Here is a 22703-nt window from a genome sequence, read left to right on the forward strand (position 1 = left end):
CTTAAATTCAGACCAAAAAGCTAATTATTATTTTCATGAATTACAATAATAGCCAGTGTCGCTGAATAATGACGTGATTACATACGTTTTAATTTACCGTAAACACATGGTATAATCCGCAGTCTAGGGCAGGGGCCTCCAACCTTTTCTAGCATGATAGATCCTTAATAGATACTTAGCACATTATTTTGTTCTCCTATACCCTGCAACTCTTCCCCAGGTCCTTGGTGTACAAGATATACGTTTTCTGTCAATATACCAAGTATTTCTTTGTTTGGTTTTTACTCAATATTAGAATTATTCATAGAGAAACAACGAACAATCCTCAAATCACATCGGAAGACCAATTTTGAGGTGTGGAAAAAAATGAAGTCAGCCATGTCAGATGAGGGCTCAGTCCAATCTACTGGTCTTTGTAATGTCCTGCTTGGTCCTCCTGGACTTCTTCTAGTGGTACAATGATTAGACGATGATGATGCTGCTGAGTGATAAAACCCATTTCCCAAGTTGGGATTAATAAAGTACTACTCTACTCTAAAAACAAGCCTCTCCCAGCGACAACCCCATCTTGCCTTATGACCAAGGTAAGATGGGATGCATTGTACTAAACAGTCACATAAGTCACATTGTCATCTTTAGGTAAATATTAATTTAGAGTTAACACCATACATTTCTCAACTTCTATCTGTGGACCTATCATCCAAGAGACTAAAAGGCTAAATGTTTTGAGCAGGAAACCTATAGCTAGTGTAAATCACTTCAGATACAGCTAACACACATACTGTACAACACCCTTTCTACAGTCAAGCAGAGAGTTCGTTTTGAGCGTGAGGCGGCTCTCCGCACCGTGACTGCTGTCTGTGTCTCCGGACGCTGCAGAGTTGAGTGAAGGACTGGCCGCACCGAGAGCAGATGTAGGGTTTCTCCTGGGTGTGAACAGTCCTGTGTCTCTTAAGGTGACTTGACGAAATGAAACTCTTCCCGCAGATCGAGCACCGGTACCGCCTTTCGCCGCTGTGGATTAGCAGGTGCACCCGGAGGTTGTTGGGCTGCGCGAACGACTTGCCGCAATGTGGGCAGCTGAATGGCCGCTGTCCCGTGTGGACCCGCTGGTGCACCTCCAGGGACGCCTGGCTGTGGAAGATGCGGCCACAGAAGTTACACCCCATTGGCTCGTTCGCCGTCGCGGCTCCGTGCGGCTGCCTCTGATTCGCTGGCGGTGCAGGAGGAGGAGGAGCTGTCATGTCAAAGGGGGCGAAGACGCCCATATCGCTGCCGGGGAACTGTCTGGACTGGCTCTCCACGTCAGCCTGGGTTTGGTAGGAGCAAGATGGATGCCCGGCGGCCTCTGCGTTTGCGGCTGCTGCCTGGGCTAAGGAAAGCCCCAGATGCCCCAGGACCCTCTCCTGCATCAGAGCCAGATCCAAACCGGGGCTGTTCAGTATCTCTGTGCTGAGATCTGGTCCCGTTGGCTGCTGGGGTCTCTGGTTCACACCCTCAGTCCCCATCTCTGACTTGAGGATGGCGTCGGATCCACTGGTCCTAGGTGGCTCAGTAGGGTCCTCTGTGGCTGCAGTGGGCGAGCTGTGAGTGTCAGCCATGTGACGTCTCTCGCTGTCATCGTCGTTGGGTTCTGGAACTACCATCAAGGATGAAAAAGGAGTGATCAACACAATGATCAGACATAACTAATGCCTTTTAACACGGCACATTTTTCAGATTTCAACTAAATCCTAAGAGTTTGTCTTCAGCTAAAGGTAAGGGTAGTAGTAGCCTACGTGTTGGGTATTTCAACAGTGAGTGGATTGTAAATAAGTGTGATCAGTATCTGCACTGAAACTTACCAGTGGGTCTACTCTCTGCGCTGATGTTTTGTTCTACCTTCAGGTCCACGCCGCAGCTGTCCACTCTTTCCTGCTTGATTAGGGACAATGCAGTTCTGTCTTCCTGTAAAATAATAATACAGATGACATTTCAGCCTATTCCATGTCATTTACATTCAATGTTTAAGAGACAGTAAAAACGCACCTGAGGCATGTGGTGGTATTGTGAATGGTCCTCGATTGTAGCCAGGGGGCCTCGGGACTGGTCATTACTCACTGGCATGGCAATAGAAGACACTGAAACTACAAAACATTGTCATTATTAGGATAATTGAAATCATTGTATGAAGATCTGGGCCCATATCCAGAAATGTATACAGTGCATTCAGAAAGTATTCACACCCCTTGACTTTTTCCACATTTTGTTGTGCTACAGCCTGAATTTAAAATGGATTAAAAAAAAAGATTTTTTTGTCACTGGCCTACACACAATACCCCATAATGTCAAAGTGGATTTATTTTTATTTTTACAAATTAATAAAAAATGAAGACTATTTCCCTTTGAGCATAGTGATGTTATTAATTACACTTCGGATGTTGTATGAATAAACCCAGTCACTACAAAGATGCAGGTGTCCTTCCTAACTCAGTTGCCAGAGAGGAAGGAAACCGCTCAGAGGCCAATGGTGAATTTAAAACCGTTAGAGTTTAATGGCTGTGATAAGAGAAAACTGAGGACGGATCAACAACTACTAGCCTAATTGTCAGTGAAAAGAAGGAAGCCTGTACAGAATAAAAAATATTCAAAAACATGCATCCTGTTTGCAACAAGGCACTAAAGTAAATGTCCTGAATACAAAGTGTTATGTTTGGGGCAAATCCAATACATTACTGAGTACCACTCTCCATATTTTCAAGCATAGTGATGGCTGAATCATGTTATGGGTATGCTTGTAATCAGTAAGGATTGGGGAGTTTTTTAGGATAAAAAAAGAAAGTGAATGAAGCTAAGTACAAGCAAAATCCTAGAGGAAAACATGGTTCAGTCTGCTTTCCACCAGACACTGGGAAATTAATTCCCCTTTCAGCAGGACAATAACCTAAAACACATGGCCAAATCTACACTGGAATTGCTTACAAAGAAGACAGTGAATGTTCCTGAGTGGCCGAGTTACAGTTTTGACTTAAATTTACTTGAAAATATATGGAAAGACCTTAAAATGGTTGTCTAGCAATGATCAACAACCGATTTGACAGCGCTTGAAGAATTTAGAAAAGAATAAGTGGCAGGTGTGGGAAGCTCTTAGAGAATTACCCAGAAAGACTCACAGCTGTAATCACTGCCAAAGGTGCTTCTACAAAATATTGACTCAGAGGTGTGAATACTTATGTACATTATATATCTGTATTTAATTTTCAATAATGTGCAAACGTTTCTAAAAACATGTTTTCACTTTGTCATTATGGGGTGTGTGTAGATGGGTGAGAAAAAAAAAAAAATCCTTTCTGAATTCAGGCTGTAACACAACAACATGTGGAATAAGTCAAGGGGTATGAATACTTTCTGAAGGCACTGTATGTGTATTTTACCCCAATAATAGTTTAATTGAAATTTAAGCTGCCTATCAATAATTGTTTTTGCAACCAGTGGACAGCCAGTGAAATATGAACTCTTGCAAAAGCTGCATAGTGCTGATTCCAGTTCTATGGAATAAAAGTTCCTCCCTTCTAAACTTCTCTGTGGTATTGTGCTCCATACTGTCAAAAACAAGTTTAATTTAAGAAGACCACGAGTGGGGCTTTTATTGCTCAATCTAATTTGTGCTGATTCCCCGAAAATGCCCTTACAAAAAAAGATTGCAGTCAGAGTGCAGTATGTTGTAAATACTGTGTTGAAAATACAGTGGGGAAAAAAAGTATTTAGTCAGCCACCAATTGTGCAAGTTCTCCCACTTAAAAAGATGAGAGAGGCCTGTAATTTTCATCATAGGTACACGTCAACTATGACAGACAAATTGAGAAAAAAAATCCAGAAAATCACATTGTAGGATTTTTAATGAATTTATTTGCAAATTATGGTGGAAAATAAGTATTTGGTCACCTACAAACAAGCAAGATTTCTGGCTCTCACAGACCTGTAACTTCTTCTTTAAGAGGCTCCTCTGTCCTCCACTTGTTACCTGTATTAATGACACCTGTTTGAACTTGTTATCAGTATAAAAGACACCTGTCCACAACCTCAAACAGTCACACTCCAAACTCCACTATGGCCAAGACCAAAGAGCTGTCAAAGGACACCAGAAACAAAATTGTAGACCTGAACCAGGCTGGGAAGACTGAATCTGCAATAGGTAAGCAGCTTGATTTGAAGAAATCAACTGTGGGAACAATTATTAGGAAATGGAAGACATACAAGACCACTGATAATCTTCCTCGATCTGGGGCAACACGCAAGATCTCACCCCGTGGGGTCAAAATGATCGGTGAGCAAAAATCCCAGAACCACACGGGGGGACCTAGTGAATGACCTGCAGAGAGCTAGGACCAAAGTAACAAAGCCTACCATCAGTAACACACTACGCCGCCAGGGACTCAAATCCTGCAGTGCAAGACGTGTCCCCCTGCTTAAGCCAGTACATGTCCAGGCCCGTCTGAAGTTTGCTAGAGTGCATTTGGAGAATGTCATATGGTCAGATGAAACCAAAATATAACTTTTTGGTAAAAACTCAACTCGTTGTGTTTGGAGGACAAAGAATGCTGAGTTGCATCCAAAGAACACCATACCTACTGTGAAGCATGGGGGTGGAAACATCATGCTTTGGGGCTGTTTTTCTGCAAAGGGACCAGGACGACTGATCCGTGTAAAAGAAAGAATGAATGGGGCCATGTATCGTGAGATTTTGAGTGAAAACCTCCTTCCATCAGCAAGGGCATGGAAGATGAAACGTGGCTGGGTCTTTCAGCATGACAATGATCCCAAACACACCGCCCGGGCAACGAAGGAGTGGCTTCGTAAGAAGCATTTCAAGGTCCTGGAGTGGCCTAGCCAGTCTCCAGATCTCAACCCCATAGAAAATCTTTGGCGGGAGTTGAAAGTCTGTGTTGCCCAGCGACAGCCCCAAAACATCACTGCTCTAGAGGAGATCTGCATGGAGGAATGGGCCAAAATACCAGCAACAGTGTGTGAAAACCTTGTGAAGACTTACAGAAAACGTTTGACCTGTGTCATTGCCAACAAAGGGTATATAACAAAGTATTGAGAAACTTTTGTTATTGACCAAATACTTATTTTCCACCATAAATTGCAAATAAATTAATAAAAAATCCTACAATGTGATTTTCTGGAAAAAAAAATGCTCATTTTGTCTGTCATAGTTGACGTGTACCTATGATGAAAATTACAGGCCTCTCTCATCTTTTTAAGTGGGAGAACTTGCACAATTGGTGGCTGACTAAATACTATTTTTCCCCACTGTAAGTTCTTTACTGCAGTAATTTTGCAGTATAACTGCAGTTACAGTGCAGTATAACTTTTAATAGATGTAAACAGTTGCACATTATGGAAATAACAAAGTGTCAGCAACAAAAACATAAACAATAGGCCTACGCAGCAGATGACTTCATTTTCCACTTGCAAATAGCACTTTTCGTGCCATTCCATAAGAGCAGCATTTCTTTTTCAACTCGAAGCAATGGGCCCAATCAGTCCTCCATGACAAGATAAACAACAGAGTAGGCTAATACATCCTTCGTTTTGGGGTTATGCTCAGGTTAAACAATTTGGCTAATCTATATTTCCATATTTCAAGTCCTATTCTGACAGACTTTGTTTTTTAATGTAAAGATATAACCTAATTGTATTATTATCTAGTAGAAAGCAATTGGTTAGAAGCAGCCTACATAACCAACCCATACTGTAAAATGCAACATCCATTTATGGCCAGCTATGAACACTAACATTGATTTATCCTGCATTAGACGTGGTTCAATTGGTAATACTCCTTTTTATATTCTAATGCATTTTAAGGGGAAAGTAATCAGATTACAATTTGACAGGTAACTAGTAACGGATTACATTTAGAAAGTAACCTACCCAGCCCTGTTTATAACCATTTTTGTTTTAAAATATAATAAACTGTAGGTACCTTCATGTGGTCTAAAATTAATTGCATGCATTTCATTCCGTATGTCGCGTCTTCTGAGTCTTCGCTCATAGCTCCGCATCTTCACGTCCATTTCGCGTAATTTTCGTCGGAGCACATATTTCTCTTTCTCGGTTTGCTCTCTCTCCCTCTCAATTTGCACTCTTTCCTGCTCCATTTGGGAACGCAGAGAGGAATAACCATCATCAACAATTTTGCAGATTTCGACCACCGCCGAATTGGCTAGCACCTCCATTATCGAAGCTATCTGCAATTGATAACCAACACAGTCCGCCATTGTTGCCATTTCTGCTCTTCATGCACCGTTTAGTCTACAACCGAAATACTTAAGTCAAATTGCCTAACGTTTCTTTAAAATGTCTGCTGATTATACTAGTTAGAATACTTATGTAAAGCCCTAGCTTGTTATTGTTGAATAACGATCCTGCTTCGGGTCTGGAAGGATGCTATCGGGTCCCCGGTTGATGACGTAGCTCTCTTCTTGTTTGACTGTAGAATTCAATGTTTTAGGACATTACTGCCACCTTCCGAGTTTGAAAGTGGAGACAGGACAGAATTATTCAAACAAAAAAAAACAAAATAAATACTGCACGAGAGTTTACACACAAAGCCAATATTTTTCATTGAATTTAAAATGATTAATCATAAGCCTTACCCAACAGAATGGGAATAATTATTGACAACCCACGTTTGCAGAGCAGCCTTTCGATGATGTAGTAGAGGTTTGTCAGCAATAGGCTCATTTAGTGACTTGGAGCAGTTTTTTTATTCAATGCACTGAACAAGCACGCTAACTCCACATTCATTTTCAGGGGGAATGTTTTAATATGTTCACATCACACCAAGAGACATCAGTTCACTTCACACTATTATCACAAAACAACAATGTTTACCATGCATGATGTACAAAAAACTCATTATATCCATAATATTTTACCAACACGATATAAACAGAATGCATTGTCCATTATTATTCAAGACTTAATCCTGCTTTCTACTGTGAACACTCTGGTGCCTCATTAGGTTCCCGAGCACTGAGAAACTCTTCCCGCACTGAGTGCAGCTGAACGGTCTCTCTCCTGTGTGGACGATCTGATGCACTTTGAGGCTACAGGATTGCGAAAACCTCTTCCCACATACGCTGCAGCCGAACCGCTTTTCTCCCGTGTGAACGCTCATGTGTCTCTTGATGTGGCTGGATTGGGAGAAGCGCTTCCCGCATTGGGTGCAGCTAAAGGGTTTCTCCCTGGTGTGTATTCTCTGGTGGGTCTTGAGCTGGTGCAGGTGCAGGAACTGCTTGTCACACTGGGCGCAGCTGAAGAGTTTCTCCCCCATGTGAATTCTTTGGTGCAGTGCGAGGTCTAGCGAGTTGGAGAACAGCCGCCCACATTCCTGGCAGTTTAATAGTCTGTTTGAGAAGAGGAGGCCTCCTTGTGTCGAGTTTGTAGGGCTGACGAAACCGTCGTTGCCAGGATACGGACAAGAGGCCAGCTCCTCGCCTCCGGCGCCGTCACCTTGGTGGTGAGTCTGTATCCCGTCCATTTCCGACGGAGAGAAAAAATAGTCTAGGGAGGTATCGAATCCTTTTGTGTCCGGTTCGCTGGACTTGCGCCCTTCTGATGACTCGCTCTCCCTCAAGTTAATGTTATTCTGAGAACAGACGTTTGTGCCGTTCCCCAGCTGAACACCCTCCCCGTCCTTCCCAGGTATGTCAACTCCACACTGAGCAGCCTGGCCCATTCCCATAGCCCTCCCTTTGGTCCAGGAGGGCATTCCCGCCTCCATTTTAAGAGTGTCAACTCCTCCGGCCTCCTGCTTCCAGCCCAGTGAGGCAGAGGAAGCCATGCTGTCACACAAGGTCGCGACCCCACTCTGATTCAGGGGCGGCTGGGCATCAGGTGACTTAGTAGAGTCAGTTTCCACCGAATAAGAACAAGACGGATCAAGCATGTCTCTGCCATCCTCTATACGAGAGAGGCCAGCTGCTGTATGAAGGTCTCTCTGATATGTCACACAGTCCGAGCTGTGTGTGTGCTGGAGTGCCGTGCTGTGTCCATTTGCGGTCTGTTGGAGCCTCTGGTTGTCGGCGTCCCGTTTCTCCTCACCGACCTCCACAGGTGAAGTTTCTACATTCAGGATTTGGTCGTTCACAGCAACGTGAGACTGAGACACACTAACTGAGGACAAGAATGAGAGAGACGATAAAACATGACTTTCATGCGATTGTGTACTTTCTGCAACCAGACCATTATGGCCCCATCATATTGGTTAAGTGTTGTACCTACTCAGTGTCCTGGGCTGATGGTTATGCTTTGAGCCACAGTCTCTCAGCTCCACTTCCAGTTCCTCCTCCTTCACAACCACTACCTCAGGATGCCCAGTCGTGTCAAGGGTCTGCAAAACAAAAGGAGGAATCGGACTCAACTCTTAACGGTTCTGCTGTAATAACCACACAGTCTATAAGTAAAGTTGGAGTGCGCTCTTCTTAAATAATTCCCTATTTATTCTAAAATAAGTTGACATTATTATATATATTTTGTAATAACTTTTGGTCACCACACCTTATTGGACTTTCAACATTGCAGAATCAATGTCATTTTTGTAAACTTCAGTTTCACTGGCCACTCCAGAACAGTCCAGCGTTTCTTCTTGAACCATTCCAGGGTGTTTTTGGCTACTGGATGACCAATGACCTTCAACAGAGACACTGGGTTGAATATTGCGTTCCTAAACACCTTGATAATCTGCTGATTTCTTGATGTCTTGCACACATTCAAGGCAGCAAAGTAACCCCACAGCATTGTCAAACCTCCCCCATAATTGATTGTAGGGAGGGTGTTATTTTCTTTGAACGCTTTGTTTGGTCGTTGGTAAACATAGGAAGATCCCACTGCTGAAGGAGACACAAGAAAGCCTGATTTAACTTCTCAAAAACCCACCTAAACGTTCTGTGGACCAATAAAAAAAACATTTGAACTCTTTGGCAATACAGATTAGCGCTGTGCTTACTGACGACCAAATTAAACATTCAATGAAAAGAATACCCTCCCTACAATCAAAGTATGGTGGAGGTTTGATAATGCTGGCGGGTTGCCTTGCTACCTCTGGTAGTGTGCAAGGCATCATGACATCAGCAGATTCAGGTGTTTTGTAGTCCAATGTTAAACCCAGTGTCCAAAAACAGGGTCTCTGTTGAAGGTTATGGGTCTTACAGCAGGACAACAACCCCAAACACACACACACACACACAAGCAACCAGGAATTGTTAAGAAGAGAGGCTGGAATGTTCTGGAGTGGCCAGAAAAGAGTCCAGATCTGAATCACATCAAAAACCTATGGCGAGATCTAAAAACAGCAGTTGGTGGAGGGCATCTCTCCAATATTGAACAATTATAGCAGTTTACGGCTGAAAACTGTAGAAAGGTGCAGCAAGCTCATTGATGGCTACAAGAAGCATTTGTCTGCAGTTATCTTGGCCAAAGGCTGTGCAACCAAGTACGAGCTCCGGGGTACCAATAATTTTGTCCATGCCATTGTCCTTATTTTTTTAATTAAAATTGTAAACTTCAATTTACAAAAATAAGCAATGTTGAAATTTACAAAATTAAGCAATGTTGAAAATCCAAAAAGGTGTGGAGACCAACGTTTTTATTTGTACTTATTTTTTAAGAAATTGGGAATTATTAACAGAAGTGCAAGGGTGGCAATATACACTGTTCAAAAAAATAAAGGGAACACTTAAACAACACAATGTAACTCCAAGTCAATCACACTTCTGTGAAATCAAACTGTCCACTTAGGAAGCAACACTGATTAACAATACATTTCACATGCTGTTGTGCAAATGGAATAGACAACAGGTGGAAATTATAGGCAATTAGCAAGACACCCCCAATAAAGAAGTGGTTCTGCAGGTGGTGACCACAGACCACTTCTCAGTTCCTATGCTTCCTGGCTGATGTTTTGGTCACTTTTGAATGCTGGCGGTGCTTTCACTCTAGTGGTAGCATGAGACGGAGTCTACAACCCACACAAGTGACTCAGGTAGTGCAGCTCATCCAGGATGGCACATCAATGCGAGCTGTAGCAAGAAGGTTTGCTGTGTCTGTCAGCGTAGTGTCCAGAGCATGGAGGCGCTACCAGGAGACAGGCCAGTACATCAGGAGACGTGGAGGAGGCCGTAGGAGGGCAACAACCCAGCAGCAGGACCGCTACCTCCGCCTTTGTGCAAGGAGGAGCAGGAGGAGCACTGCCAGAGCCCTGCAAAATGACCTCCAGCAGGCCACAAATGTGCATGTGTCTGCTCAAACGGTCAGAAACAGACTCCATGAGGGTGGTATGAGGGCCCGATGTCCACAGGTGGGGGTTGGGCTTACAGCCCAACACCGTGCAGGACGTTTGGCATTTGCCAGAGAACACCAAGATTGGCAAATTCGCCACTGGCGCCCTGTGCTCTTCACAGATGAAAGCAGGTTCACACTGAGCACATGTGACAGACGTGACAGAGTCTGGAGGCGCTGTGGAGAACGTTCTGCTGCCTGCAACATCCTCCAGCATGACCGGTTTGGTGGTGGGTCAGTCATGGTGTGGGGTGGCATTTCTTTGGGGGGCCGCACAGCCCTCCACGTGCTCGCCAGAGGTAGCCTGACTGCCATTAGGTACCGAGATGAGATCCTCAGACCCCTTGTGAGACCATATGCTGGTGCGGTTGGCCCTGGGTTCCTCCTAATGTAAGACAATGCTAGACCTCATGTGGCTGGACTGTGTCAGCAGTTCCTGCAAGAGGAAGGCATTGATGCTATGGACTGGCCCGCCTGTTCCCCAGACCTGAATCCAATTGAGCACATCTGGGACATCATGTCTCGCTCCATCCACCAACGCCACGTTGCACCACAGACTGTCCAGGAGTTGGCGGATGCTTTAGTCCAGGTCTGGGAGGAGATCCCTCAGGAGACCATCCGCCACCTCATCAGGAGCATGCCCAGGCGTTGTAGTGGAGGCCACACACACTACTGAGCCTCATTTTGACTTGTTTTAAGGACATTACATCAAAGTTGGATCAGCCTGTAGTGTGGTTTTCCACTTTAATTTTGAGGGTGACTCCAAATCCAGACCTCCATGGGGTTGATACATTTGATTTCCATTGATAATTTTTGTGTGATTTTGTTGTCAGCACATTCAACTATGTAAAGAAAAAAGTATTTAATAAGATTATTTCATTCATTCAGATGTAGGATGTGTTGTTTAAGTGTTCCCTTTATTTTTTTGAGCAGTGTATTTAGCTGCAACTATATCAGATATGTAGCTTAGAATCTACTAACCTCCTCACTGACAGTCCTAATGCTCCTGTCCCCAAACACCACGGATCCTCCATTTCTCCTTCCACTGGTGGACTGCTTCTCTCCAACATGATCTATATCGGAGTGGAAAAACAATACATTCACTGAGAACCTGCAGTGCACAAATAGTATTTCCTGCACCAAAACTCAGACAGCATTGTTTATCATTGCATTGGGAAACAAAATAAACTCACCTGTTCCTTTCGCATCAGAACAGCTCGTCAAAGGGGGCGCGAGGCTTCTTTTGACAGACCGTTCTCTAGAACGAACCTCAACCAGGCGTAGTTTGCTCTTCAAAGCCTGGTTTTCGCTCTGAGTTCTCGATATTTCAAGGCGCAACACGGAATAGCCATCGTCTACAAGCTGGCAGATTTCTGCCACTGCCGCGTTAGCCAATACCTCCATGATGGAGGCGAGCTGAGAGTGAAAATGTACAGAATTCGACATTATCTCTTAACGTTACTTCACTCAAAGCTTACACATTAAATGTATTGGATGAGTGGTTTGTAGAGTAAAATTGTCATGTCATCGAAAAGCAGTAGCTATATTTCTGTGTAAATCTTCGGCGATATTGTTTATCTTATGTGTGCAGCTCGCTAGCCGTTAGCGTTTCATTGTTTACTTCCGGGTGGCAGAGGTTATGACGGTAGTCTACCGTAAATACTGGTTTATCGACCCAATTCATTTAGGTGTCGTGTGCAAGGGATCTATTCTACTCTACTGATTCTGCCTCCCTTCTTCTGTGGGTTTTATGGCGAACTACAACCCAAAAAGGTGTATTGCCGCCACAAACTGGACGGGTTGAAACCAAAACAAGGTAAAAAAAAAAAAAAAAAAACAGGTGGAGAGAGTGCTGGGTAGAGTGAAGGTTGTGAGGATCATGAGAGGCGTGCTGGTTTTGATTTTTTGTGCTTCTAAGGATCAGAAGAAACGTGTGTTGAGTCTCACCCAATTTGATACGTTTGAAGTGTCGTGTCTCGTAGGAAAAGGGCACCCCTCAAGGGGGTTATATATGGAGTCTCGTGGGAAGTAGATGTTGAAGAGATGAAAAATATTCCTGGAGTGATTGATGCACGTCAGATGAATTGTGTGGTGAATGAAGAAAAAGTGAAGATTCTATCTGTTCTTTTGTTTTTTGATATGGAGTCTCCCTACTTAAGTGCAGTTAGGGTATCTTAACTACAGTCAGAGCATTTATCCCAAGACCAATGCAGTGTGATCATTGTACAGCTTTTGGTCATGTTTCAAGTGTTTGCAGAAGGGAGAAGCCGAGATGTCCAAGTTGAGGAAAATATCATATTATGTGTTATAAAAGTGATGAAAATGTGACATGTTGCAATTGTGGTGGGAACCATGAAGCCACGTCTTTCGAATGCCCCACAAGGGTGAAAGAGAATGAGGTGGCCAAAGTCAGGGCTATCCAGAGCATATCATATGCAGCAGCTGTTAAAAAGGTTGAGGGTTTGAATGGTGCACTTGAAGAGTCCATAGTGGAGGATAGGCCTTCACTGCAGGCTGCAGGGGTTGCCTTTCACCAGCAGGATCCTGACATTTTAAAGGTTAAGTGGGTGGACTTTGTGGCCTTTATTGCTATGGTGATAAATGGCACTGCCAAGGTGGAGAGAAGGTCCAGGAAGATAGAAATCATTGTGGAAGCGTCGGAGCGGTTCCTGGGGCTGAAAGATTTCTCAGCAAAGGAGTTACATGTAATATTGTCACAAGCAGTACCACCCTCTCAGGCCCTATTTTTATTTGGGTGGATTAAGTTAGTTTCCCTATCACGTATGGATTTTATTTTTTACCTTGTTTTGGTTTCAACCTGTCCAGTTGGTGGCAGCAATACACATTTTTGTGTTGTAGTCCGTCATAAAACCAACAGAAGAAGAAGCCAGAGGTCCCGCCATGATTTTGAGGAGAACAGACGCGAGGAGGAGCATTTGAGATTCTCACAGTGAGAGAACGAAATTACTGACGCAGTTGAGTTGGGGTTGGTCGTTTCGTTCCGGACTGCCGAAGAGGTTGAGCCGGTGACATACCATAAATACTTGTTTATCTGCCTCCTTAATTTGACCAGCTATCAATATTTGTGTTGTAAAATGATCATGTCAAGATATCAATAAAATAAAAATACATGTCAATTTGAAAAACCCTTAAAAAGGAAAGCTGTTACTGGATCAACTGATAAGTCTGAAGAAAGATCTATCAATTCCATCATTTTGATTTACATTGCTTGTACAACCAACCCTTGCTCTCCAGATGCAATAGTGTGTGATTGCTGCTCGCAATTCGGGCGTTCCTGCATGTGGCTTCTTTAAGTGACACTTAAATTCACTCTTGCCATCTACTCCGATTTCAGAGCACTCTTGTCTGAGTGTTACAGAGCGCAGAATAACAGATGCATTTACTAAACGCTCAACACCTGTTGAATCTGTCCGGTGTCAGTAAACGTCAGCAAAAAACGTGTAATTAAATTGTTGCCAGCAGCAGTTACCAACCCTCTGGATAACATGAAAACAGCCTAACCAGCTTTGCTACTGCGAGTTAAATGGTCAGTGTGAGGTGTTCTCTCGTTTGTGTCTGGAAGTAGCTAGCCAGTTGGCTTGGGTGCTTGACTGCCGTTGAGAGGTCAGAATGCTCGCTCAATGCTCTGAATTTACAAACACACCCTTATTATTCTGGATTTCCCCCACATAGCTCCGCATTGACACAAACTCACTTCCTTGTCAACTTTCTTCACAGGAACCCCGCCACCAGCCTGTATACCTGGAGTCGTAGCTTAAAAATGGACCAATAGAAGTATAGACAGAGGTTCCCACATGCAGGAAGACCACGAATTGCAGGCCACAATTAGACTCTTCTCTCCAGATTCAAATACGTTTTATTGTCATGAAAAGAAAACTGCAAGTAACAAAATACAGCCTAAAATAAATTTGCATGAGGATTAGAATAAAACAATTGCTTAAAAAACAAATAATCCAGGTGCCTGAAGAAAGAATGACAGTGAAGGCCACCGCCCTCTGCGCATATGTAATCCCCAGACAGTCCCATCGAATTCCAGTCCCGTTGAATCCCAGTCCCGTCACTGTTCTACATACTATTTCCCCACTGTCTGTCTCCACTTTATTCAGGTCTATCCTTTTCGTACTTTACAAAACAACTTCATTCAGTTGAAGCCATTTAACTTGTCATCGACAGTGGGGACCAAAAGGGAGCAGCCATTTTCATGCGTAGGCTGTGCTTCCTCGACTTCTATAGGAACACTCATGTAGATTTTGACATTGTTACTGTGATCATTGTTCAACTCAGGCTGTGGGACCTGAACTTGACCACCTAGGGCACTCATATCTGGCTTTAGGTCACTGTCAATAGAAGGCTGTGCTCCCTGAACCACCATGGCAGTACCATGATCAGAACATGGCTGGTCCACCTTTAAAGGGTGCTTTTCAAGCTGGTGTTTTTTAAGCTGGTACTGATTTTTAAATCCCTTGTGTCTGAGCTGATGTATGGTGAAAGGGGATTTGAGCCTAAATACCTTGCCACAGACATCGCAGGTATAGTGCATCTTTCTGTGTATTACCATGTGACAGCGCATGTTACTTTTAGTCGCCCAAGTTGTTCCACATATTTCACAGGTGTATCGTATCGGTTCACTCCTTATGGGTGCCTCAGAACTCTCAGCTGACTCAAACTGACCCTCTCGGTCCTTTGACTCAAGTTGTTCGTTGATAGGATCTTCAACAATGGACTTGTGCGCGTCACGATCCCTGCGCTCATCTTTTTCCCTGTGAATGCGCTCATGCCTGATTAACCATTTGATGTACATGAACACTTTTCCACACACAGAACAAGTGGGTTTACAGCTGACAGTCTGCTCCACCAATAGAGGGTGTTTTTCCAGCTGGTGTTTTTTGAGATGGTACTGCCTTTGAAAGTCTTCGTTACACTCGGAGCAGCTGAAGGGCCGTCCTCCCTTGTAAACAATGCACTCGTGATTGTCACGATCCTGGCGCTCCTTGAATGTCTTGTCACAGCCTGAGCACCAGTAGTCTTCTCCAATGTGTTTGCGCTCATGGTTGTCGCGCTGTTTAGAATATAAAAACATCTTTCCGCACACAGAGCAACTGTAGGTTTTCACACTGTGTTTGAGTCGCTTGTGCTTGTTCAAGCCGATCTGATGCTTGAATTTCTCACCACAGATATCACAACTAAAAGTCCCTGGGTGTGTTATCATGTGACTTGTCATGCATTTCTTGGTCCCAGTCTTCCCACATATTTTACAGGTGTACCTTGTCTTATATTTCTTCTTCTTTACGGGTGCCGGAGGATCCTCAGTTGACACCAGCCACAGATTCTGTTCTCTCTTTAAGTCCTCAAATCCAAGTTCTTTGGATCCCCCAGAGGCTTGACTTCTCTCTTCCTCATCACTTTCTCCTGTGATATTCTGGTTGGCCTTGTGAGTCTCTGGAATCCACTCGCTGTAACCTGGAAAGGAAGTCACCAACAATACATTTCACAGGGATGTTTCACAGTGACTCATCATATTGGCCATTACAGAAGCTAAGTGCCTTCAGAAAGTATTCATACCCCTTGCCTTACTCCACATTTTGTTGCCTGAATTCAAAATGATTAAATATATATATTTTTACCCATCTACATACAATACCCCATAATGAAAAAGTGAAAAAAATGTTTAGAAATTTTTGCACATTTATTGAAAATGAAATACAGAAATCTAATTTACATAAGTATTCACACCCCTTTGCTATGACACTCCAAATTGAGCTCAGGTGCTTCCAATTTCCTTTAAATCATCCTTGAGACGTTGCTACAACTTAATTGAGTCCACCTGTGGCCAATTCAATTGTTTGGACATGAATTATAAAGAAACACACCTGGGCTGCGTTCAGTACATTTTTATGTTCTGGAACATTAAATTAAACGGAGCTGTACTGAACGACCAGTTGAAAAACGGGGACGTGTTGGATTGTGGGCATATGTAATTGGTTGTGGAACGCTGTCAGCACTTCGATGCATGCGATGGAGCATTGTCCTGCATAAAAATCATGGTCTTCTTGAAAGATGCAGACTTTTTCCTGTACCACTGCTTGAAGAAAGTGTCTTCTAAAAACTGGCAGTAGGTTTGGGAGTTGAGTTTGAGTCCATCTTCAACCCGAAAAGGTCCAACTAGCTCATCTTTAATAATACCAGCCCATACCAGTACCCCACCTCCACCTTGCTGGCGTCTGAGTCGAAGTGGAGCTCCGTGCCCGTTACTGATCCAGCCACGGGCCCATCCATCTGGTCCGTCAAGAGTCACTCATCTCATCAGTCCATAAAACCTTTGAAAAATCTGTCTTCAGATATTTCTTGGCCCAGTCTTGACATTTCAATTTATGTGTCTTGTTCAGTGGTGGTCGGGTTTCAGCCTTCCTTACCTTGGCCATGTCTCTGAGCACTGAACACCGAACACCTTGTACTTCTGGGCACTCCAGGTAGGTTGCAGTTCTGGAATATGACAGCACAGGAGGATAATGGGTTCCTGGTAGCTTCATGTTTGATTCTTCTCAAATCTCTGGCAGTTAATTTGCGTCTTTTTTTTTCTCAACACGGTTCTTGCGACCCTGTTGAGTATTTGCAACAAAATGTTTGATGGTTCTGTGATCACGCCCCAATATCCTTGCAATTTCAAGAGTGCTACATCCCTCTGAAATACTTTTTACAATTTTTGACTTTTCAGAGTCAGTTAAATCTCTTTCTTGGCCCATTTTGCCTGAGGAAAATAAGCTGCCTAATAATTATACACACTTTGATATAGGGTGTTGATCTCCTTAGGCCACACCCTCCCTCATTACACAAATACACATCACCTGATATGCTTAAATCCAATAAGCATTCCAGTTTATACAGCTTGGAGTTGGGAAATATGCATAATAATGATATGGTCAAAATACTGACTTGCTTAATAATTGTGCACACAGTGTATATCTGGGTAAGGGTATAAAACAATTTCTAGAGTATTGAACGTTTCCAAGAGCAAAGTGGTCTCCAGCATTCCGCAATGGAAAAAATATGGAACTACCCAGACTCTGCCTAGAACTGTCCGTCAGACCAAACTGAGCAACCGGGCAAGAAGGACCTTGGCCAGGGAGGTGACCAAGAACCCAATGACCACTGACAGAACTACAGAGTTCCTTGGCTGAGATGGGAGAACCTGCCAGAAGGACAACAGTCTCTACAGCACTACACCAATCTGGGGAGAGTGGCCTGATTATGGGAGAGTGGCCTGATGGAAGCCACTCCTGAGAAAAAGGCAAATGACAGCAAGACTGGCGTTTACAAAAGGGCACGTGAAAGACGGAGCATAAGGCAAAAGATTCTGTGGTCTAATGAGACCAACATTTTACTCTTTGGCCTGAATGCAAAGCGCTATGTCTATAGAAAACCAGGCACAGCTCATCACCCGTCTAACACCATCCCTGCCATGAAGCATGGTGGTGGCAGCATCATGCTATGGGGACACTTTTCAGCGGCAGGGACTGGGAGACTGGAAAGGATAGAGGGAACAATGATAACAGACAAATCCTTGATGAGAACCTGCTTCAGAGTGCAAACGACAGACTGGGGGGCGAAGATTTACGATCCAACAGGACAATGACCCCAAGTATACAGCCAAAGCAATGCTGGAATGGCTTCAGAACAAGAATGTAAAAGTCCTTAAGTGGCCCAGCCAAAGCCCAGACTGGAATCCCACTGACAATCTGTGGAAATACTTAAAGATTGCTGTTCACCACCGCTCCCCATCTAATTTAACAGAGCTTGAGAAACTCTGCATTAAAGAATGAGAGAAAATACCGAAATCCAGATGCACAAAGCTGGTAGATATACCCAAGACGACCCAAAGCTGTAATCGCTGCCAAAGGTGCTTCAACAAAGTATTGACTCAGGGGTGTAAATACTTACTGTAGGTAGGTAGGTAGGTCCGGCCGGTCAGGTACACTATATATAGAAAAGTATGTGGACACCCCTTCAAATTAGTGGAATCGGCTATTTCAGCCACACCCGTTGCTGACAGGTGTATAAAATCCAGCACACAGCCATGCAATCTCCATAGACAAACATTGTCAGTAGAATGGCCTTACTGAAGAGCTCGGTGACTTTCAACGTGGCACCGTCATAGAATGACACCTTTCCAACAAGTCAGTTTGTCAAATTTCTGCCCTGCTAGAGCTGCGCCTGTCAACTGTAAGTGCTGTTATTGTGAAGTGGAAACGTCTAGGAGCAACAACGGCTCAGCCGTGAAGTGGTAGGCCACGCAAGCTCACAGAACGGGACCGCCAAGTGCTGAAGCGCGTAGCGCATAAAAGTTGCCTGTCCTCGGTTGCAACACTCACTACCGAGTTCCAAACTGCCTCTGGAAGCAACGTCAGCACAATAACTGTTTGTCGGGAGCTTCATGAAATGGGTTTCCATGGCCGAGCAGCCGCACACAAGCCTAAGATCACCATGTGCAATGCCAAGCATTGGCTGGAGTGTTGTAAAGCTCGCCGCCATTGGACTCTGGAGCAGTGGAAACGTGTTCTCTGGAGTGATGAATCACGCTTCACCATCTGGCAGTCCGACGGACGAATCTGGGTTTGGCATACGCCAAGAGAATGCTACCTGCCCCAATGCATAGTGCCAACTGTAAAGTTTGGTGGAGGAGGAATAATGGTCTGGGTCTTTTTCATGGTTTGGGCTAGGCCCCTTAGTTCCATTGAAGGGAAATCTTAACGCTACAGCATACAATTACATTCTAGACGATTCTGTGCTTCCAAATTTGTGGCAACGGTTTGGGGAAGGCCCTTTCCTGTTTCAGCATGACAACGCCCCCGTGCACAAAGCGAGGTCCATACAGATATGGTTTGTTGAGCTCGGTGTGGGAGAACTTGACTGGCCTGCACAGAACCCTGACCTCAATCCCCATCGAACACCTTTGGGATTAATTGGAATGCCGACTGCGAACCAGGCCTAATCGCCCAACATCAGTGCCCGACATCACTAATGCTCTTGTGGCTGAATGGAAGCAAGTCCCCGCAGCAATGTTCCAACATCTAGTGGAAAGCCTTCCCAGGAGAGTGGAGGCTGTTATAGCAGCAAAGGGGGGGACCAACTCCATATTAATGCCCATGATTTTGGAATGAGATGTTCGACAAGCAGGTGTCCACATACTTTTGGTCATGTAGTGTATGTAAATGAGATTTTTGTATTTCATGCTCAATAACATTGTAAACATTTCTTAAAACATGTTTTCACTTTGTCATTATGGGGTATTGTGTGTAGATGGGTGAGAACAAATTTGATTGAATCCATTTTCGAATTCAGGCTGTAACAACAAAATGTGGAATAAGTCAAGGGGTTTGAATACTTTCTGAAGGCACTGTAGCTCACGCTGCAGAGCTTGAACATAGACAATAATAACTATCAACTGACCTTGAGACTCCATGTCATCATCATCCGTTTCCTCCTGTTTAATGACCAGTGGTGCTGACCATGTCTCCACTCCCTTCCAAAAGACAACCAATGCCGTTATGAACTCTTATCAGCCTTTAGGCCAGTAGATCATAAAGCAACAGTTACAACCATCTTGTTGTAGGGGTTTTCCATTACAAAACATAATACAGCAGGGGAATGACACTAAAATAATGGAATATGTTAAAGACAAATCATGGAATATATTTAACACAAATAAATATACTTGGAAGGGCATGTTTTATGCTTAAATGAGAATCCTTGTGAAACCAGCCCTTAAAAAGGTTTATCTGTAGCCTAGATGGTATATTGAGTTTATCTAAGGGTCATTCAAAGCCTTAACATACTATTTACAGTTACAGGCCTGCTACACAGGACGTGACATTTTTGCTGGCCGTGAGCTCACATGGTTTTCAATTAAATATGGCTGGGCGTAGTCTCTGTGAGACATATCTACCCTTACAAAATCGGCAGACAGAGCACAAGCTCCGCTCACCTTTTCAGTCATCTGACCAAGAGCCTGTGATGGCTGTTCTTCCTCTGGTACCAGTGACTGTGGACCTTCGTGTTCCACAGTAGGATCACCTTCTAGCCAAAGACCATTGGCCTCTTGTTCATTGAGGATTTGCTCCACAACTGGGAAGTTTCTGAAACCTGGTGAGGGGGCTAACATACAAATACAGATAAAAATGTCTGAAAATGTTGTTCATACAGGGATAATGAGGCTCAGATTTCACCAAAACATGTAGTTGTACATAGTACAGTCGTGGTCAAAGGTTTTGAGAATGACACAAATACTAATTTTCACAAAGTCTGCTGCCTCAGTTTTGATGATGGCAATTTGCATGTACTCCAGAATGTCATGAAGAGTGATCAGATTAATTGCAATTAATTGCAAAGTCCCTCTTTGCCATGAAAATGAACTTAATCCCCAAAAAACATTTCCACTGCATTTCAGCCCTGCCACAAAAGGACCAGCTGCCATCATGTCAGTGATTCTCTCGTTAACACAGGTGGGAGTGTTGACGAGGACAAGGCTGGAGTTCACTCTGTCATGCTGATTGAGTTAGAATAACAGAATGGAAGCTTTAAAAGGAGGGTGGTGCTTGAAATCATTGTTCTTCCTCTGTTAACCATGGTTACCTGCAAGGAAACACGTGCCGTCATCATTGCTTTGCACAAAAAGGGCTTCACAGGCAAGGAGATTGCTGCTAGTAAGATTGCACCTAAATCAACCATTTATCGGATCATCAAGAACTTCAAGGAGAGAGGTTCAATTGTTGTGAAGAAGGCGTCAGGGCGCCCAAGAAAGTCCAGCAAGCGCCAGGACCATCTCCTAAAGTTGATTCAGATGCGGGATCGGGGCACCACCAGTGCAGAGCTTGCTCAGAAATGGCAGCAGGCAGGTGTGAGTGCATCTGCACGAACAGTGAGGCGAAGACTTTTAGAGGATGGCCTGGTGTCAAGAAGGGCAGCAAAGAAGCCACTTATCTCCAGGAAAAACATCAGGGACAGACTGATATTCTGAGGTACAGGGATTGGACTGCTGAGGACTGGGGTAAAGTCATTTTCTCTGATGAATCCCCTTTGCGATTGTTTGGGGCATCCGGAAAACACCTTGTCCGGAGAAGACAAGGTGAGCGCTACCATCAGTCCTGTGTCATGCCAACAGTAAAGCATCCTGAGACCATTCATGTGTGGGGTTGCTTCTCAGCCAAGGGAGTGGGCTCACTCACAATTTTGCCTAAGAACACAGCCATGAATAAAGAATGGTACCAACACATCCTCCGAGAGCAACTTCTCCCAACCATCCAAGAACAGTTTGGTGACGACCAATGCCTTTTCCAACATGATGGAACACCTTGACATAAGGCAAAAGCGATAACTAAGTGGCTCGGGGAACAAAACATCGACATTTTGGGTCCATGGCCAGGAAACTCCCCAGACCTTAATCCCATTGAGAACCTGTGGTCGATCCTCAAGAGGCGGGTGGACAAACAAAAACCCACAAATTCTGACCAACTCCAAGCATTGATTATGCAAGAATGGGCTGCCATCAGTCAGGATGTGGCCCAGAAGTTAATTGACAGCATGCCAGGGCGGATTACAGAGGTCTTGAAAAAGAAGGGTCAACACTGCAAATATTGACTCTTTGCATAAACTTAATGTAATTGTCAATAAAAGCCTTTGACACTTATGGAATGCTTGTAATTATACTTCAGTATACCATAGTAACATCTGACAAAAATATCTCATAACACTGAAGCAGCGAACTTTGTGAAAACCAATACTTGTGTCATTCTCAAAACCTTTGACCACGACTGTATTTGCAAAGCACCTTTTCACAACTAGGGGTGTAGGGCGCCCCCCACAGACTGCAGCCCGAAGGTCCAGTAGAGGGCGCTATTGTTCCCTCAGTAATAACAGCGCCCTCTGGGGCTGCACAGACAGGCGACTGCTAGATAGCCGACGTATCTATTTGTATCCCAGCTTCCTACAGACAAATCGCCAATAGGCATAACTACCTGTAGATATTTAATCTCACCGTCTTTTTGAACGCTCTCCATCCTGTTCGCTGGCTTCTCCTTCCCGATGCTATTCTCCATCTCCTGCAATTCTGTCCTCGAACTTTGGTTTTGTTCATGCAACATTTCCACTCGAAGAGCAGCATACGTTTCTCCCATAAATTGACAGATGTCTTGCAAGGCTGTTACTGTCAAAGTTTCCATAATGGACGCAACACGAGAACGAAAGGCGAGTTCGAAAGACATGGTTGATACAAAAGTTGATGCGTGAGATTCAACAACTGACTGCGAGAGAAGGCTACTGGCGGAATTGTTGAAAGTGTTGGCTGTTTCCAAAGATACCGT

At 44.0% G+C, this 22703-nt stretch overlaps 3 protein-coding genes across 3 annotated transcripts; all 3 read right to left on the reverse strand.

The window, feature by feature from the left end:
* Positions 1-58: 58 nt before the first annotated feature.
* LOC311110440 (uncharacterized protein) lies at positions 59-6469 on the reverse strand. Its single transcript, XM_084188987.1, has 4 exons — positions 5969-6469; positions 2029-2126; positions 1845-1947; positions 59-1639 (listed from the first exon to the last, which is right to left on the reverse strand). The coding sequence occupies exons 1-4, from the start codon at positions 6270-6272 to the stop codon at positions 804-806; spliced, it is 1341 nt and encodes a 446-aa protein (XP_084045113.1). The 5' UTR covers positions 6273-6469; the 3' UTR covers positions 59-803.
* Positions 6470-6734: 265 nt separating this feature from the next.
* On the reverse strand, positions 6735-11958 carry LOC311110489 (uncharacterized protein). The gene is made up of 4 exons (XM_084189049.1): positions 11520-11958; positions 11308-11399; positions 8272-8380; positions 6735-8163 (listed from the first exon to the last, which is right to left on the reverse strand). Exons 1-4 carry the CDS (start codon positions 11770-11772, stop codon positions 6968-6970), a joined length of 1650 nt encoding a protein of 549 aa, XP_084045175.1. The 5' UTR covers positions 11773-11958; the 3' UTR covers positions 6735-6967.
* Positions 11959-14186: 2228 nt separating this feature from the next.
* Positions 14187-22703, reverse strand: LOC311110463 (uncharacterized protein). Its single transcript, XM_084189015.1, has 4 exons — positions 22379-22703; positions 20330-20499; positions 19795-19867; positions 14187-15807 (listed from the first exon to the last, which is right to left on the reverse strand). Exons 1-4 carry the CDS (start codon positions 22602-22604, stop codon positions 14489-14491), a joined length of 1788 nt encoding a protein of 595 aa, XP_084045141.1. The 5' UTR covers positions 22605-22703; the 3' UTR covers positions 14187-14488.

The sequence above is a fragment of the Coregonus lavaretus genome (assembly GCF_964263955.1).
Source record: "Coregonus lavaretus genome assembly, contig: SUPER_35_unloc_6, whole genome shotgun sequence".
Classification (NCBI taxonomy): Eukaryota; Metazoa; Chordata; class Actinopteri; order Salmoniformes; family Salmonidae; genus Coregonus; species Coregonus lavaretus.

Bases quoted from the DNA above. Each gene is read 5' to 3' on its own strand.
- LOC311110440 (XM_084188987.1), bottom strand. From the start codon at position 6,272: ATGGCAACAATGGCGGACTGTGTTGGTTATCAATTGCAGATAGCTTCG. The intron at 2,127-5,968 runs GTACCTACAGTT...AATGTTTTGTAG, and splicing joins TAATTTTAGACCACATGAAG to TTTCAGTGTCTTCTATTGCC. The intron at 1,948-2,028 runs GTGCGTTTTTAC...ATTATTTTACAG, and splicing joins AATACCACCACATGCCTCAG to GAAGACAGAACTGCATTGTC.
- LOC311110489 (XM_084189049.1), bottom strand. From the start codon at position 11,772: ATGTCGAATTCTGTACATTTTCACTCTCAGCTCGCCTCCATCATGGAG. The intron at 11,400-11,519 runs GTGAGTTTATTT...ACTCCGATATAG, and splicing joins TTCTGATGCGAAAGGAACAG to ATCATGTTGGAGAGAAGCAG. The intron at 8,164-8,271 runs GTAGGTACAACA...TCTTGTCCTCAG, and splicing joins CCATCAGCCCAGGACACTGA to TTAGTGTGTCTCAGTCTCAC.
- LOC311110463 (XM_084189015.1), bottom strand. From the start codon at position 22,604: ATGTCTTTCGAACTCGCCTTTCGTTCTCGTGTTGCGTCCATTATGGAA. The intron at 20,500-22,378 runs GTGAGATTAAAT...TTTGTATGTTAG, and splicing joins GGAGAGCGTTCAAAAAGACG to CCCCCTCACCAGGTTTCAGA. The intron at 15,808-19,794 runs GTCAGTTGATAG...CTTCCTTTCCAG, and splicing joins TGATGACATGGAGTCTCAAG to GTTACAGCGAGTGGATTCCA.